The 17,400-nt window shown below is 44.5% G+C and overlaps 1 protein-coding gene across 5 annotated transcripts in view; it reads left to right on the forward strand.

The window, feature by feature from the left end:
- The window catches only part of Taf12 (TATA-box binding protein associated factor 12), a 32,444-nt gene that overhangs the window by 7,045 nt on the left and 7,999 nt on the right, over nt 1–17,400 (forward strand). For 4 of the 5 annotated variants that reach the window (XM_070037473.1, XM_070037472.1, XM_070037475.1 and 1 more), the window contains 2 exons: nt 12,351–12,602; nt 15,605–15,682. In XM_070037473.1, coding sequence (XP_069893574.1) covers nt 12,435–12,602; nt 15,605–15,682 — 246 coding nt within the window. In that variant the 5' untranslated portion in view covers nt 12,351–12,434. Of the gene's footprint in view, nt 1–11,567; nt 11,653–12,350; nt 12,603–15,604; nt 15,683–17,400 lie in introns of those variants that run through there. The other variant, XM_070037471.1, reaches the window with a different exon arrangement.

The following is a 17,400-nucleotide window of genomic DNA, read 5'->3' on the forward strand; positions in this document are numbered from 1 at the left end:
GTGATTCTAGCTACTTAGGAAGCTGAGGTCTGAAGACTGCAGTTTGAAGCCAGCTTGGGAAAACAAATCTAAGAGACTCTTACTTCCAATTAACCAGGAAAGAAACTAGAAATAGAGATTTGCCTCTAGTGCTAGAGTGCCAGTCATAAGTAGAAAAAGTCAAGCCAGAATTTGAGACCCTGAGTTCAAGCCCTAGTACCAGCACACACAGAAAAATCTGTGTCTTCATATGGATGACAGACCTGGTGATGCATTGCTAGGAATCCCAGCACTTGAGGCTGAGTTGGGAAGATGTTGAGTTCAAGGCCAGCCTAAACTACATATTTGAGAACTTTTACTAAAAAATGAATAAAAATGGTTATAGAGTACTGTCAGCACAGGGTTAAGTGTATTGGTGTATTGGGTTAATAGAAGGGTGAGTAAAGTAGTTTACATACACTGATCTTTATGACTAAGAAAAGAGTAGAGCACACACACTCTATAGCAAACATGTTTTCAATACACGTTCTTCTAAGTGCTTTCGTTTTGTAAACTTAGTGAATTATCACAATAGTTCCACTAGATACTTCAGTATTAATTCCCCCCCTTTTTTGGGGGGGGGTCCAGTGGTGGGGTCTGAACTCTGGGCTTGGGCGCTGTCCCTCAGCTCTTCAGCTCAAGGCTAGCGCTCTACCACTTGAGCCACAGCGCCACTTCCGGCTTTTTTTTCCCCTGCTTATGTGGTGCTGAGGGATGGAACCCAGGGCCTCAAGTATACAAGGCAAGTGCTCTACCACTGAGCCACCTTTCCAGCCCCTAATTTCCTTTTTTTTTCAGTTAAAAGAGGCTGGGCACTGGTGGCTCACGCCTGTAGTACTAGCTACTCAGGAGGCTGACATCTAAGGATTGTGGTTTGAAACCAGCCTGGGCAAGAAAGTCTGTGAGACTCTTATCTCCAATAAACTACTCAAAAAAGCTGGAATTGGCACTGTGGCTTAAGTGGTAGAGCAGTAGCCTTGAACCAAAGATCATGGATAGTGTCCAGGCTCAGAGTTCAAGCCTCAGGACTGGCAAAACAAAACAAAATGGAAGTAGAGCTGTAGCTCAAAGTGGTAGAGTGATAGCTTTGAGCAAAAGAGCTCAGGGACAGCGCCCAAGCCCCAGGACTCTTTGTTTCTCTGACACACACACACACACACACACACACACACACACACACACACACACACACACACACACACACACACACACACACACACACACACACACACACACACACACACACACACAAATTGAAGAGATTAGGTAATGTGCTCAAGGACAAATAACTAAGTAATAGCATTGGTATTTGAACTCAGACACTGCCACCCTCAGTCCATATTCTTGTTTTTTTTTTTTTTTTGCGGGGGGAGGGGAGGGTGCCCGGTCGTGGGCCTGAACTCTGGGCCTGGGCGCTGTCCCTCAGCTCTTCAGCTCAAGGCTAGTGCTCTACCACTTGAGCCACAACGCCACTTCCGGCTTTTTTTTTCTGCTTATGTGGTGCTGAGGAATTGAACCCAGGGCCTCATGCATACAAGGCAAGTGCTCTACCACTGAGCCACCTTCCCAGCCCTCTTGACCACTTTACAATATGGCCTTTCCATTAAGGTAGAAGAACCATTTGCACAGGATCAGACTAGATAAAAATTCATTTCAAATTTTTTTTTTTGGGGGGTCCGGTCATGGGTCCTGAACTCTGGGCCTGGGCGCTGTCCCTCAGCTCTTCAGCTCAAGGCTAGTGCTCTACCACTTGAACCACAGCGCCACTTCTGGCTTTTTTCTTTTTGCTTATGTGGTGCTGAGGAATCGAACCCAAGGCCTCAGGCATGCAAAGCAAGTGTTCTACCACTGAGCCACCTTCCCAGCCCCTTCATTTCAAATTTGAAGAAAATACCTGTTTCTATTACTCTCTAGCCCATAGGCTACAAATAATTGATTCATTGTTTCTTTTTGGTTTATTTAAACTGAGAAATATGAACTTTTTTGCCAGTCCTTGGGCTTGAACTCAAGGCCTGGTCAATTTCCCTGACCTTTTACTCAAGACTAGAACTCTACCACTTGAGCTACAGTGTCACTTTTGGCTTTCTCTGTATATGTGGTACTGAGGAATCGAACCCAGGGCTTCATGCATACTAGGCAAGCACTTTACCACTAAGCCACATTCCTAGCCCCTGAGAAATAGGAACTTTTTAGCTATAACTCAGAGCCAGGGAGGAGAGAAACAGCCAGCTAGAAACCAGTCAATTATGTAGAAATAAGCTACATATTAAAGGGGATTTTCAAAAGAAGTGAGCTGTGGCTCAAATAGTAAAGCACCAGCCTCCAGTGGAAAAGCTAAGGGAAAGAGCCCAGGGGGGCCCTTAGTCTAAGCCTCAGTACACACACACACACACACACACACACACACACACCCCAGGGGGGCCCTGACACACACACACACACACACACCCCAGGGGGGCCCTGAGTCTAAGCCTCAGTACACACACACACACACACACACACACACACACACACACAGGGGTGCCCTGAGTCTAAGCCTCAGTACACACACACACACACACACCCAGGGGGGCCCTGAGTCTAAGCCTCAGTATACACACACACACACAATAAATAAATAGAGGGGCTTTTCTGCCATCAAACTTCTCATCCCCTTGACTACAGGTTTTTTTTGTCCGGTCATGGGCCTGAACTCTGGGCCTGGGCACTGTCCCTCAGCTCTTCAGCTCAAGGCTAGCACTCTACCACTTGAGCCACTTCCGGCTTTTTTTCCTACTTATGTGGTGCTGAGGAATCGAACCCAGGGCCTCATGCATGCAAGGTAAGCGCTCTACCACTGAGCCACCTTCCCAGCCCCTGACTACAGTATTTTGTTAGAATAATAGTTTCTAAATATCTCAGACATGAAAAGATTGTAAAGACAATCTGGCCTTTTATTATTCTACTGGTGCACTTTTTCTTTTATTTTTTGCAATGCAGTGCTTCACCTGCTAGGCAAAGTGTTCTACCATTTGAGCTATGCTTTCAGTGCTCCTTCCCTTTTATTTTTTACTGTGCTAGGGGTTTGAACTTAGGGTCTGATGCTTGCTAAACAAGTACTTTGCTACTTGAGTCATACCCCCCCCTTTTTTTTTAACCAGTCCTGGGGCTTGGAACTCAGGATGTGCACACTGTTCCTGAACTTCTATGCTCAAGGCTAGCACTTTACCACTTGAACCACAGTACCATTTTCAGCTTTTTCTGAGTATATTCGAGATAAGAATCTCATGGACTTTCCTGCCTGGGCTTGCTTGGAATCATGATCCTCAGATCTCAGCTTCATGAGTAGTTAGGATTACAGGCATGACATCTGGCTCTTTGTTTTTTTTTTTTTTTTCGTTTGCTTTCAAGGTAAAGTCTCACTGATTTTGCCCAGGTTGGCCTCTAGCTCAAAAATCTTCCTCCCTCTTCCTCAGTAGCTGGAATTACAAGGTTTTTACCAACAACCTCTCTGTGCTTTTTGTCTTTTTATTTTTTATTTTTGTCAGTCGTGGGGCTTGAACTCTGGGCTTGGGTGCTGTCCTTGTGCTCTTCAGCTCAAGGCGAGCGCTCTACTGCTTGAGCCACAGCACCACTTCCGGTTTTCTAGGGTTTATTGGTGATAAGAGTCTCACGAACTTTCCTGCCTGGGCTGGCTTTGAACCGCGATCCTCAGATCTCAGCCTCCTGAGTAGCGAGGATTACAGGTGTGAGTCACCAGCGCCCGGCTCTTTTTGTCTTTTTAATAGTTAATAGAACGGATAAGAAGAGAAGAGGTCAGGGTTTTAGACATATTGCCACATTTCCACAGTTACTCTCTGAGAAATCAGATAATTTGATATCTGTTTGAGGTATTTATGTTAAAAGAAAAACAATAGATGTGTCATTCTTATCCTGTCAACCACTTTAAATGTGCCAGGTGATTCAGGAGGAGGATAGTGTTTATTTAATTGAACTCCCAGCTATATCATACTGATAGGTTTTTTTGTTTTGTTTTGTTTTGTTTTTTGGTTGGTCGTGGGACCTGAACTCTGGACCTGGGTGCTGTCCTTCAGCTCTTGGCTAGCACTCTATCACTTGAGCCAAAGCACCATTTTTGGCTTTTTCAGCTTATGTGGTGCTGAGGAATTGAACCCAGGGCCTCATGCATGCAAGGCAAGCACTCTACCACTGAGCCACCTTCCCAACCCCTGATGGTGTTTTTTTAAAAAAATTTGAAACAGGTTCTTATGGACTGGAGGTAGAGTACCAGCTATGAGAAAGCAAACAAAGCAAATATCCCCAAAGCCCTGAATTCACAATGTTGTACAAAAAAAAAGAAAGGAAGAAAGAAAGAGGATCTTGCTACATAGAATACAATGGCATTGTACTCTCAATTCTCTTGCCTCTGCTTCCTCAATGCTGGGATTATAGGTGTCTGTTACCATGCCTGGCTTTACAATATTATTTTGATAGATTTCTTAAATTCCTTTTTGTCCCCTTTAGTACTGGGGATAGAATCCAGGGTCTCACACATGCTAGGTAAATACTCTACCACTTTCCTGGGCCATGTTCCTACTGCTAAATACTTTCATCTGTAGCTCACTGATGCATGGAATTTCAGGAGTTACTTGTGAATCTCCTAGCCTATACTTTCTACCTAGTAGGTGCTAATAAGGGTTAATTATTAATTATTCTCTCAAATGTCCCAGATAATGCCTGTTTTTAACCTATCTCTTGACATTATGAGCTAGTGAAAGAAATTTGAGTAGCTCAAAGACAACCATGCTATATCACCTAATGGAATTCAAGTTATTTACAGCCCCTTCATTCCATGATTCTTAGCATCATCCACAATTGGGCTTGAGAAAAGTTGTCAGTAAACAGGTAATTTGGACATAGAATCATTGACCAGTCTGATTAGTCTGTATCTTCTTTTACTTTTTAAAAATTGACCTAAAAATAACATTCTTTTGGGGTACAGCCATTGCTTCAAATATGACAGATACTGTCATGAAGTACACACACCCAAGATTTGGAACATTTCCTGCTCCTCTAACTTAATCACAACCTTTGTAGTAAAACTCTCCCTGAGGGGCTGGGAAGGTGGCTCAGTGGTAGAGCGCTTGCCTTGCATGCATGAGGCCCTAGGTTCAATTCCTCAGCACCACATAAGCAAAAAAGAAAAAAGCCAGAAGTGGCGCTGTGGTTCAAGTGGTAGAGTGCTATCCTTGAGCTGAAGAGCTGAGGGACAGCGCCCAGGCCCAGAGTTCAGGCCCCCACAACTGTACCCCCCCCAATAAAAAAAAAACCCTCCCTGACAGCAGATTGTGGGAACACTGTGGTATCATACAAATAGAATCAGTCTTTTGTTATGAGTCATCTATGTTGTTGCCTGTATAAGTGGTCCTTCCTTTCTACTTCTGAGTAGTATTCCTTTGGATGGAATGGATATATCATAGTTTATTTATCCATTCACTAATTGACAGATATCTATATTGTTTCTAGTTTGGGACAACCATGAATAATGTTACCATAATCATTCACATAGAGAGGGGTGTGTGTGTGTGTGTGTGTGTGTGTGTGTGTGTGTGTGTGTGTGTGTGTGTGTGTGTGTGTGTGTGTGTGTGTGTGTGTGTGTGTGTGTGTGTGTGTGTGTGTGTGTGTGTGTGTGTGTGTGTGTGTGTGTGTGTGTGTGTGTAAGTTTTTTGTTGTTGTTTTACCCTGGTCCCAGGGCTTGAACTCAGGGCCTGAGCATTGTCCCTGAGCACAGATGTGAGCCACCAGTGCTCAGCAGTACTGGGATTTGAACTCAAGGTTTTGCATTTGCTTAGCAAGCACTCTATCCTTTAGTCATGGCTTCAACCCTTTTTGCTTATTTTTTGAATAGGGTATCTCTTTTTGTTTGCTTTGGCCCAGACCATGATCCTCCTGTTTGTGCCTCCTATGAAGCTAGAATGACAGGTAGTTATCACTGTGTCAGCTTTTTTTTTTTTTTTTTGTCGGTCGTGGGGCTTGAACTCTGGGCCTGGGCGCTGTCCCTCAGCTCTTCAGCTCAAGGCAAGCGCTCTACCACTTGAGCTACAGCGCCACTTCCGGTTTTCTGGTGGCTTATTGGAGATAGGAGTCTCACGGTCTCTCCTGCCCGGGCTGGCTTTGAACAGCGATCCTCAGATCTCAGCCTCCTGAGTAGCTAGGATTACAGGCGTAAGCCACCAGCGCCCGGCTGTGTCAGCTTTATATTGGCTGGTCCCATGCACTTTGATTGGGCTGGCTTCCATATTCCACTTTGATTGATTGATTGATTTTTGGCCAGTCCTGGGACTTGAACTCAAGGCCTGGGGTCTGTCCCTGAGCCTCTCTGTGGTCAAAGCTAGCCCTCTATCACTTGAGCCACAGTGCCACTTCCAGCTTTTTCTATTTATGTGGTACTGAAGAATTGAACCCAGGGCTTTATGCATGGTAGGCAAGCATTCCACCACTAAGCCACATTCCCAGCCTTGTTTTGATTTATTTGTGTTTTTGCAGATAGTGGGTTTGAGCTCAGCCTTATGATTGCATGACTGGTATTTTACCACTTGAACCATCCACCTTCTCCTCCTTTTTTTTTTTTTTTCCCCCGGGTCGTGGGGCCTGAACTCTGGGCCTGGGCGCTGTCCCTCAGCTCTTCAGCTCAAGGATAGTGCTCTACCACTTGAGCCACAGCGCCACTTCCAGGTTTTTCTGCTTAGGTGGTACTGAGGAATCGAACCCAGGTCTTCATGCATGCAAGGCAAGCACTCTACCACTGAGCCACTTTCCCAGCCCCTCCTGCATGTTTTTTAGATAGGTTTTATGTGTGTCTGTATCTGTGTCTGTGTCTGCCTGTCTGCCTGTCTGCGTGTCTGCCTGTCTGTCTGTCTATCTGTCTTTCTGTCTGTCCTAGGTTTTTAACTCAGAACTCAGGAGATTGTCCCTGAGTTTTTTGGGGAGGTTGGTCGTGAGGCTTGAACTTGGGGCCTGGGCTCTGTCCCTGAGCTCTTCAGCTCAAGGCAAGCGCTCTACCACTTGAGCCTTCTGGTTTTCTGGTGGTTAATTGGAAATATGAGTCTTACTTTCCTACCTGGGCTGGCGATCCTCAGATCTCAGCCTCCTGAGTAGCTAGCATTATGTCACTGATTTTTTTGGTCAAGGCTAGTACTCTCGCACTTGAGCCACAGCTCCACTTCCACCTTTTTTGGTGCTTAATTTGAGAAAAGAGTCTTAAGGACTTTCCTGCCTGGGCTGGCTTCAAACTGTGATCCTTAGATCACAGTTAAGCCTGGCTTAAAATAGGGTTTTGATAACTTCTTCCTAGGCTAGCCTGGAACCTCAAGCCTCTTGAAAATAGCTGGAATAGCTGGAATTACAAATATATGCCACCACACCTGGTCCTGGAATATTTATTTATTTTTGAAAAGGTTTTAATAGGATTGGGGATGTAGCTCAGTTGCATATTACTTGCTTAGCATGTTGGAGACCCTGGGTTTAGTTCCCAGCACTTCAGAATAGAACAAGAACAAAATCTAGTTGCTTCAGACTTTTGGATTAAAAACAACAAAAATCAGCCAGGAACTGGTGGCCCACTCCAGTAATCCTAGCTATTCAAAGCCAAAGGCAGCCTGGGCAGGAAAGTTCACACAACTTTTTTAATTTTTATTTTTGTTTGTTTGTTTTTTTTGTGTCCGGTCATGGGGCCTGAACTCTGGGCCTGGGCGCTGTCCCTCAGCTCTTCAGCTCAAGGCTAGCACTCTACCACTTGAGCCATAGCGCCACTTCCGGCTTTTTTCTTTTTGCTTATGTGGTGCTGAGGAATCGAACCCAGGGCCTCTGGCATGCAAGGCAAGCGCTCTACCACTGAGCCACCTTCCCAGCCCCTTATTTTTCTTTTTCTTTTTTTTTTTTTCTTTTTTCTTTTGGTACTGGGGATTGAATACAGGACGTTGCACTTGCTAGGCAAGCGCTTTGCCACTGAGCTACATCCCAGCCCTTTTATTTTTATTTTTTGCCAGTCCTGGGGCTTGAACTCAGGGCCTGGGCACTGTCTCTGAGCCTCTCCGTTAGCACTCTGTCACTTGAGCCACAGCAGCACTTCCAGTTTTTTCTATTTATGTGGTACTAAGGAATCAAACCCAGGGCTTCATGAATGTTAGGCAAGTGCTCTACCACTAAGTCACAGCCCACAAGACTTATCTCCTATTAACAACCAGAAAACAGAAGTGGAGCTGTAGCTCAAAGTGGTAGAGTGCTAGCCTTGAGCAAAAGAACTCAGGGATACCACCCAGACTCTGAGGTCAAGCTCCATGACCATAAAAAAAAAAGTTTAATACCTATTGAAACAAATATTTACTTTTTTATCTTGTGTGTGTTTGTGGGGGCGGGGGGGGGGTGGGATTCTTGGTGCTTGAATTCAGGGCCTGGGCACTGTTCCTGAGCTTTTTTGCTCATGATTATCACACTTCCACTTGAGCCACAACTCCACTTCCAGCTTTTTTAGTGGCTAATTGGAAGTAAGAGTGTCACAGACTTTCTTGCCTGGACTGGCTTTAAACCATCATCCTTAGATCTCAAGCCTTCTGAGTGACTAGGATTACAGATGTGAGCCACCAATGCCTAGCCAGCCAGGTTTTTTGTTTTTTTGTTTTTTTTGTTGTTATTTTTCCATTTGTTTCTTTTTTTCTGTGCCAGTAGTGGGCCTTGAACTCAGGGCTTCTTGCTCTCACTTGACTTTTTCGGTCATGTCTGGTGCTCTACCACTGAGTCATGGCTCCATTCTGGCATTTTGTTGGTTAATTGTAGAATCTTACAGACTTTTTTGCCTGAGTTTTTTTTGTTGTTGTTGTTTTTTGGTTGGTCGTGGGGGCTGAACTCTGGGCCTGGGCACTGTCCCTCAGCTCTTCAGCTCAAGGCTAGTGCCCTATCATTTGAGCCACAGCGCCACTTCTGGCTTTTTTCTGCTTATGTGGTGCTGAGGAATCAAACCCAGGGCCTAATGCATGCAAGGCAAGCGCTCTACCACTGAGCTGGCTTTGAACTACCTTCCTCTAGGTCTTAGCTGTCTGGTTAGCTAGGATTACTTCAGTTTTATTTAGATCCCTGTCTGAATAATCTCATGGTTTTATAGTTTGAGGGCAGAGTAGACTCAGGTAATACTGGAGAGTAAGAGCATCATGGCATGGGGAAATGCGAGGCTGGCTGGCTGCTACAAGGCAGGTGTTGTTAGTGACTTGGGTGAGAGCCTTACCCAATGTGTCCTTAAATGCCTCAGGACAGAGGACCAGAGCCATAGCTAAGAGTTTGACAGTCTTTAATAAGGCTTTTACATTAAAAAATGGTTTACTGTTTATACTGTTAGAATAACTGACCATGTTAACAATTTTCCTATCCTGAGTCTTCCATGAGTAACATGGGTAGGAGAAAGAGGCACAGGTCATATATGATTTTGAAAGCAAACAAGTCATCCTAAATGCCCTGCTGTTCCCATCACTTTGCCCTTGGCAACTAGTCAGCCCGATTCACTTGACTAGTACATAGCTCCTTTTTTTCTTTTTGGTCCAGTCGTGGGGCCTGAACTCTGGGCCTGGGCGCTGTCCCTCAGCTCTTCAGCTCAAGGCTAGCACTCTACCACTTGAGCCACAGCACCACTTCCAGCTTTTTTCTTTTTGCTTATGTGGTGCTGAGGAATAGAACCCAGGGCCTCATGCATGTAAGGCAAGCGCTCTACCACTGAGCCACCTTCCCAGCCCCCATACTTCCTTTTTTTATGGGTAAACCAGAATAATGTACTTTTTCATATTAGAAGTTAGCCAGTGTGTTGGGGAGGAAGCCTGAAGTAGAATAGAGCAGAATAGAGATACTCATTTAGCTTTCTAAACCTTACCAAATTTTAAAAGCCATTGACAGTACATGATTTCTGCAGTTCAAATCCCACAGTTTTGCCAAATTGTTTTATATGCTGTTAGTCTATTTTGAACAATAGCTAATCATCTCATCCAGTACTCAGGAGGCTGCGGCATGAAAAGTACAAGTTCAAAGCCAGCCTGGGCTACATTACAAGACCCTGTCTCATGTATATACTATACTCAAAGATTTTTGTTTTTTTGATTGGTTGTAGGGCTTAAACTCAGGGTGTAGGCGCTGTTCCTGAGCCTCTTTGTGCTCAATGCTAGCACTCAACCCCTTGAGCCAGAACTCCACTTCCCATTTTTTTAGTAGCTAATTGGAGATAAGAGTCTCATGGAGACTTTTCTGCCTGGCCTGGCTTCAAACCCCAATCCTCAGATCTCAGCCTTCTGAGCAGCTAGGATTATAGGCATGAGCCACTGGCACATAGCTCTAATAATCAATTTTTAATTCTTCCTTTTCTCAGATAGTATCTTGTAGTGCAGGCTGACCTCAAACTTGCTATGTAACCCAAACTTGAGATCGATCCTTCTGTCTCAGTCTCCCCAGTGGTAGGATTACATGTCTGTGCTCCCATACTTTGCATTTTACTTTTTTTGTTTTTGATGGTATGAGGGAATTGCACTTAGGGTTTGCTGGGCAAGTACTGTATCACTTGAGCCATACCCTAGTTCCTGTTTATTTAAGAAAGTATCTGGCTGTGTAGACCAACTTGGCCTCAAACTCAATCCTTCTGCCTCACCTTCCTGAGTTTTGGGATTACAGGTGTGCACCACCATGCTTTTCCTCTCCCCTCTCTTCCCCTCCCCTCTCTTCTTTACCTCCTTCTCTTCCTCTCCCTCCCTCCCTTCCCTTCTTCCTTTCCTACCCTTCTTTCCTTCCTCCCTCCTTTCTTCCTTCCTCCCTTCCTTCCTTCTTTTTTTTTTGGGGGGGGGTCTGGTAGTGGGGCCTGAACTCTGGGCCTGGGCGCTGTCCCTCAGCTCTTCAGCTCAAGGCTAGCGCTCTACCACTTGAGCCACAGTGCCACTTTCTGGCTTTTTTCTTTTTGTTTTATGTGGTGCTGAGCAATCGAACCCAGGGCCTCAGGCATGCAAGGCAAGCACTGTACCACTGAGCCACCTTCCTAGCCCCCCTTCCTCCCTCCTTCCCTCCCTCCCTCCCTCCTTCCCTCCCTCTCTTCCTCCCTTCCTTCCTTCCTTCCTTCCTCACAGAATCTCACCGTTTTATCAAAAGTTTGTCTCAAACTCTTGAACTCAAGTGTTTCACCTAAAATTCCTTATTGCTGGGATTAGACATACATGCCACCATGCCTGGCCCTACCACGAGTTTTTAAGTATTTGTTATTAATTACATTTAAGATTGTTTATGAACTAGGCATGGTAGTGTATCCCTGTAATCCCAGCGTTTGAGAGGTTGAGGCAGGTATATTGTGAGTTAGAGGCCAGCTTGGGTACATTGCAAGACACTTCATCAAAAAAGTGAGCGAGACTGAGATTGAGGAAGGATCTGGATATGTTTCTCTGGATCCAATGTGCCTGAATCTTGGTTGGTTGGTGAAGCTATGTCCAGGCCATGCAAGTGGAATAATTCTGAGACAAGGGTGGTGCTTGATGCTAGTTGTTCATTTACAGGTAGCTTTTGAAAATGGCTGCCTCTCATTTCACCGGGCTCACAGCTGTTGCTGATGTAATTAAAGATCTAGACACTCAGATAGCTGTAAGTAAGCTCCTTGAAGCCACTGTGGGCAAAACTTGGTGAATGTGCTTCTGATCCTGAGGTCACCAAAGTTGATGTCCACAGCGTCAGCCTTATGGCTCTAAGACTTAGGAAACTCAGCTGCTTCAGGCCAGAGTCTCTGCATGTATGTAAACATTGCTAACACTCAGAGAAAACATGCTCTTTATTATAAGGAAGAGCTCACTTTTAGTATTGTGTGATATGGGCAGAGTTCAGACATAGACTCAAGCATGTTTTGAAATGCAAAATGAACTAATCTGTTTTCTTAAGTTTTGTGACTGAGTTTTCAGTACATGTGTTATGATTTATTTTAACAGTATTTGACATACTTAAAAAATGCATGTAAATACTGAGCCAAGTATTGTTTGTGAAAGTCCTCAAATCTGTCTTGCTTCTTCTATTTCTGTATGTAAGCTTCATTTCATTTACTTCCTTTATTACTTTAATTTTGTGGACTATTTCATTTAGCTTTTGGAGAAGAAATGGTTTCTAATATCAGGTGAGAGCAAGGAGCATTATTTCTTTCATGTTGATGTGTAGGCATCAAATGGTTGCTATCTCAGATATACTGAAGACCCCGTCAAAGTCTGACAAATCTCCTATAATTTTAATTTCAAAACTCATCTTTTATTATAGGTATTTTTTCTAGAGCTGATTGTCATGTTTTCATTTTCCAGTTGATTGGCCTTGGTCCTCACAGCTCCAAAAAGAAACAGGATCTTGATAAGCTCTATGAGCTGAAGTCCAAAGCTCGGCAGATTATGAACCAGTTTGGCCCCTCAGCCCTAATCAACCTCTCCAATTTCTCATCCATAAAACCGGAACCAGCCAGCACCCCTCCACAAGGCTCCATGGCCAATAGCACAACGGTGGTAAAGATACCAGGCACGCCTGGGACTGGGGGGCGTCTTAGCCCTGAAAACAACCAGGTATCATCTTACCTCCCCCTACTCTGCAGGCACCTCTTCCTTTTATTTGAACCTGTAATGCTTTAAGAGATGGCTCCAGTGGGTGCTAGTGGCTCATGCCTGTAATCCTAGCTACTCAGGATGCTGAATCTGAGGATTGTGGTTTGTAGCCAGCCTGTCAGGAGAGTTCCTGAGTCTCTTATCTGCATTTACCTACCAAAAAGCCTAAGTGGAGTTGTGGTTCAAGGGGTAGAGTGGGAGCCTTGAACAAAGAAAGCTCAGGAATAGTGCCCAGCTCTGAGTTCAAGCCCTAGGATGAGGACCTCCCCACCCCCCCCAAAAAAAGAGAGAAGTGGCCTTCTCAGGTGCTGCCTTTTCTTGGTTGAAAATGGTCTTTTCCAGCTGGGCGCTGGTGGCTCACGCCTGTAATCCTAGATACTCAGGAGGCTGAGATCTGAGGATCACGGTTCAAAGCCAGCCCCAGCAGGAGAGACCGTGAGACTCCTATCTCCAATAAACCACCAGAAAACCGGAAGTGGCGCTGTAGCTCAAGTTGTAGAGTGCTTGCCTTGAGCTGAAGAGCTGAGGGTCAGCACCCAGGCCCAGAGTTCAAGCCCCACGACCGACCAAAAAAAAATAAAAAAGAAAATGGTTTTTTCCCTTCTCTGTAATTCTATCATTCTTTATTAAATTATGTACAATATTTATCAGATTTAATTAATGTTAAATATGCAATTATATGTATACATATATACCTACATCTTATATCCACAGATCCTAACACAATATCTTTCATATGGCAGGTGCATTATATGTTAGATATATAGTTGTCAAAATAATACATGGATTCATTTTTGCTAAAGCAAAAATACTCTTGTCAGGTTCACACCTGTAATCCTAGCTACTCAGGAGGTTGAGATCCAAGACAAGAAAGACTATTATATTCTTATCTCCAGTTAACCACCAACAAGCTGGAAGTGGAGCTATAGCTCAAGTGGTAAAATACTAGCCTTGAGCAAAAAAAGCTCAGAGACATCACCCAAGCCCTGAGTTCAAGCCCCAGGACCGGCATATAAACAAACCAAAAAAAGCCTGGTGCTGGTGGCTCACACCTGTAATCCTAGCTATTCAGGAGGCTGAGATCTGAGGATCATGGTTCAAAGCCAGCTGGAGCAGGAAAGCCATGAGACTCTTATCTCCAATAAACCTCTCAGAAGTGGTGCTGTGGCTCAAGTGGTAGAATGCTAGCCTTGAGCTGAAGAGCTGAGGGATAGTGCCCAAGCCCAGAATTCAAGCCCCACAACCGACAAAACAAACAACAACAAAAAAAACCCAAGTCTTGTCTCCAGCCATTTCTTCTTGTAGTTCATCCAACTGCTGCTGTTATTAATTCTGTACTGATTCTAGAACCTGCTCCCTTCTTTCTACCTATGATCCTGATTCCTACCTTCTAGAGCCACAAAAAATAAGTATATAATTCCTTTACTTGGGTCTCATAGGCTGAGTACAGTGGATAAGGAAGTATTTCGAGGAAGCGATGGAGAGACTAGCAAAACAGAATGAGGAAGGGTTAGGCAGTCAAAAGACTAGCCTATGTTGAATACAGAGTTTAGTGACTAAGAGCAAGAATAAAGCTGTATTGGTATGATTACAGGCGAACATAGTGTGTCTATACTAGAAAATTTCTATTGGAACTTTTGGGTAATAGACTATCTTTTTACATACTAGGGATAATCAGTAATGCTTTAACAGTGGTGTGTCTTAGAGGGGATTAATTTGGTAATGATAATAATGAAGTTAGACTGAAAGGAGGACCGATTTTAAGACTTACAACAAATCAAGACTTATGGTGAAGGGTTGAACTAGGTAATAATGGTAGAATGCAGAAGGCTGAATAGATTTGAAACATCATTAACAGATAATTGTTTGTTCATTTAGTTAGTTATGTTGGGGATCCAATCCAGAACCTACGCATGCTGAGAAAGTGGTGTACCATTGAGCTATATCCCCCATTCCTCCCTTAACCACAGTTTTATGCTATACATATGTAATATGACACTTCCTTTATGAGAAAAGGATAGTAGCTATACATACCAATACAGAGATGAATGTGTTAGTTGTCCTCATAGGATTTCTGTTAAGTCATCAGATATAGGCAAGTTTATAAATATGCAAAACGACAGAAGTGTTTACAGAACAGAGAAGACAAAGGAGGAAATAGTTGCTTTTTTGGGGTGCGCCAGGAAAGGTAGTAGAAAGGAAAGCTACGAATTTAACACATATGAAGAAGGGAAGGCTGGGTGCTGGTGGCTCACACCTGTAATCCTAGCTACTCTGGAGGCTGAGATCTGAGGATTGAGGTTCAAAGTCAGGCCAGGCAGGAACCTGAGACTCTTATCTCCAATTAACCACTAGAAAACTGGAAGTGAGCCTGAGCAGGTGGCTCACCCCTGTAATCCTAGCTACTCAGGAGGCTGAGATCTGAGGATCACAGTTCAAAGCCAGCCCGTCAGGAAAGTCCATGAGACTCTTATTTCCAGTAAACCACTAGGAAACTGGAAGTGGTGCTGTGGCTCAAGTAGTAGAGCACTCACCTTGAGCTGAAGAGCTGAGGGACAGTGCCCAGGCTCAGAGTTCAATCCCACCACCAACCAAAAAAAAAAAAAAGAAGGGAAGGACTTGTCCAAAGGCAACAAGTGCAGAAGTACGGTTACAATTATAGCCAGAAAATTGCAAATTACTTAATGTAAAGGGGATGAGGCACAATAAAAAAGAGATAAGCTGGAAATAAAGTACCTGGCAGTTAGATATTGGCCTCTCATAAACCACTCTTTTTCTCCTTATCTAAGCCACATCTGTCTTGAGAGTATACTTTTATAACAGGCCAGGTTGTGAACATCTTAGAAACTTAAAATGAAATCCAGTAATTTGAAAGCCTTTTTTTGTTTGGTGTGGAGCAAGAAGTTGTTTTGCTTTCTTATTACTCACTGAAAAATCTCCTTCCTCGCCCCAATGAACTTTAGGTATTGACCAAGAAGAAATTACAGGACTTAGTAAGAGAAGTGGATCCTAATGAGCAATTGGATGAAGATGTGGAGGAGGTAAGGTGGTTTGGGTCCCCTAGAGGCTTTCCCTGAGGGTTGGTAGAGTGTAGTGGTTGTTTTTTTTTTTTTTTTTCTGGTCCAGTCGTGGGGCCTGAACTCTGGTCCTGGGCGCTGTCCCTCAACTCTTCAGCTCAAGGCTAGCGCTCTACCACTTAAGCCACAGCGCCACTCCCGGCTTTTTTCTTTTTTTGCTTATGTGGTGCTGAGGAATCAAACCCAGGACCTCAGGCATGCAAGGCAAGCACTCTACCACTGATCCACCTTCCCAGCCCCTTGCTTAGCTTTTTTGCTTAAGCTGGCACTCTACCACTGGAGTCACTCCACTTCCAGCTTTTTGCTGGTTAATTAGAGGTATGAATCTCTCAAGTTAATGTGCCTGAACTTTTTTGTTGTTGTTGTTGTTGGTCATGGGGCTTGAACCCTGGGCTTGGGTGCTGTCCCTGCGCTCTTCAGCTCAAGGCGAGCACTCTACTGCTTGAGCCACAGCGCCACTTCCAGTTTTCTAGTGGTTTATTGGAGATAAGAGTCTCACAGAGTTTCCTGCCTACGCTGGCTTTGAACTGAGATCCTCAGATCTCAGCCTCTTGAGTAGCTAGGATTATAGGCGTGAGCCACCAGCATCCGGCTTCATGGACTAACTTTTAACCTTCAGTTCTCAGCCTTCTGAGTAGCTAGGATTTGGGGTGTGAGCCACTAGTACCTAGCTTGGTTTGAGTTGTTTTTTTTTTGGTCAGTCCTGGGGCTTGAACTCTGGGCTTGGACACTGTCCCTGCACTCTTCAGCTCAACGCGAGCACTCTACTGCTTGAGCCATAGCGCCACTTCCGGTTTTCTAGTGGTTTATTCGAGATAAGAGTCTCATGGAGTTTCCTGCCCAGGCTTTGAACCCAGATCCTCAGATCTCAGCCTCTTGAGTAGCTAGGATTACAGGTGTGAGCCACTGGTGCCCAGCTGGTTTGAGAATTTTTTCATCCAAGATTGGCATATAATATTCTTTGTTGTTGTTCTTTTTTTTTTTTTTTTTGGTTTGGTTTGGTTTGGTTATGGGGCCTGTACTCTGGGCCTGGGTGCTGTCCCTCAGCTCTTCAGCTCAAGGCTAGCGCTCTACCACTTGAGCCACAGCACCACTTCTGGTTTTCTATGTTTTTTTACTGGAGATACGAGTCTCACGGACTTGGGGCTGGGAAGGTGGCTCAGTGGTAGAGCGCTTGCCTTGCATGCCTGAGGCCCTGGGTTTGATTCCTCAGCACCACATAAGCAAAAAGAAAAAAGCCGGAAGTGGCGCTGTGGCTCAAGTGGTAGAGTGCTAACCTTGAGCTGAAGAGCTGAGGAACAGCTTCCAGGCCCAGAGTTCAGGCCCCACAACCGGACCCCCCCCCCCCCCCCAAAAAAAAAAAAAGAAAAAGAGTCTCATGGACTTTCCTATCTGGGCTGGCTTTGAACTGCGATCCTTAGATCTCAGCCTCCTGAGTAGCTAGCATTACAGGCATGAGCCCCCGGTGCCTGCAAACTGTTCACTCTTGTTTTCCCACTTAGGGAAAAAAATACATATATAATGTATATAGTGCATATATATGAGTTAGGGATTATAGAAATTGAAAATATAGAAAATACCAAAAGTGTAACCTTAAGATGAGTTGCACTTGGCCTGGATAATGTATATTGTCCTCCTTGCTCCTCATCCCCACCATGACCCCAATGCTGATAGAAAGCCTG

Source organism: Dipodomys merriami, unplaced genomic scaffold, assembly GCF_024711535.1.
Source record: "Dipodomys merriami isolate MVZ:Mamm:240054 unplaced genomic scaffold, mDipMer1.0.p SCAF_28, whole genome shotgun sequence".
Lineage (NCBI taxonomy): Eukaryota > Metazoa > Chordata > Mammalia > Rodentia > Heteromyidae > Dipodomys > Dipodomys merriami.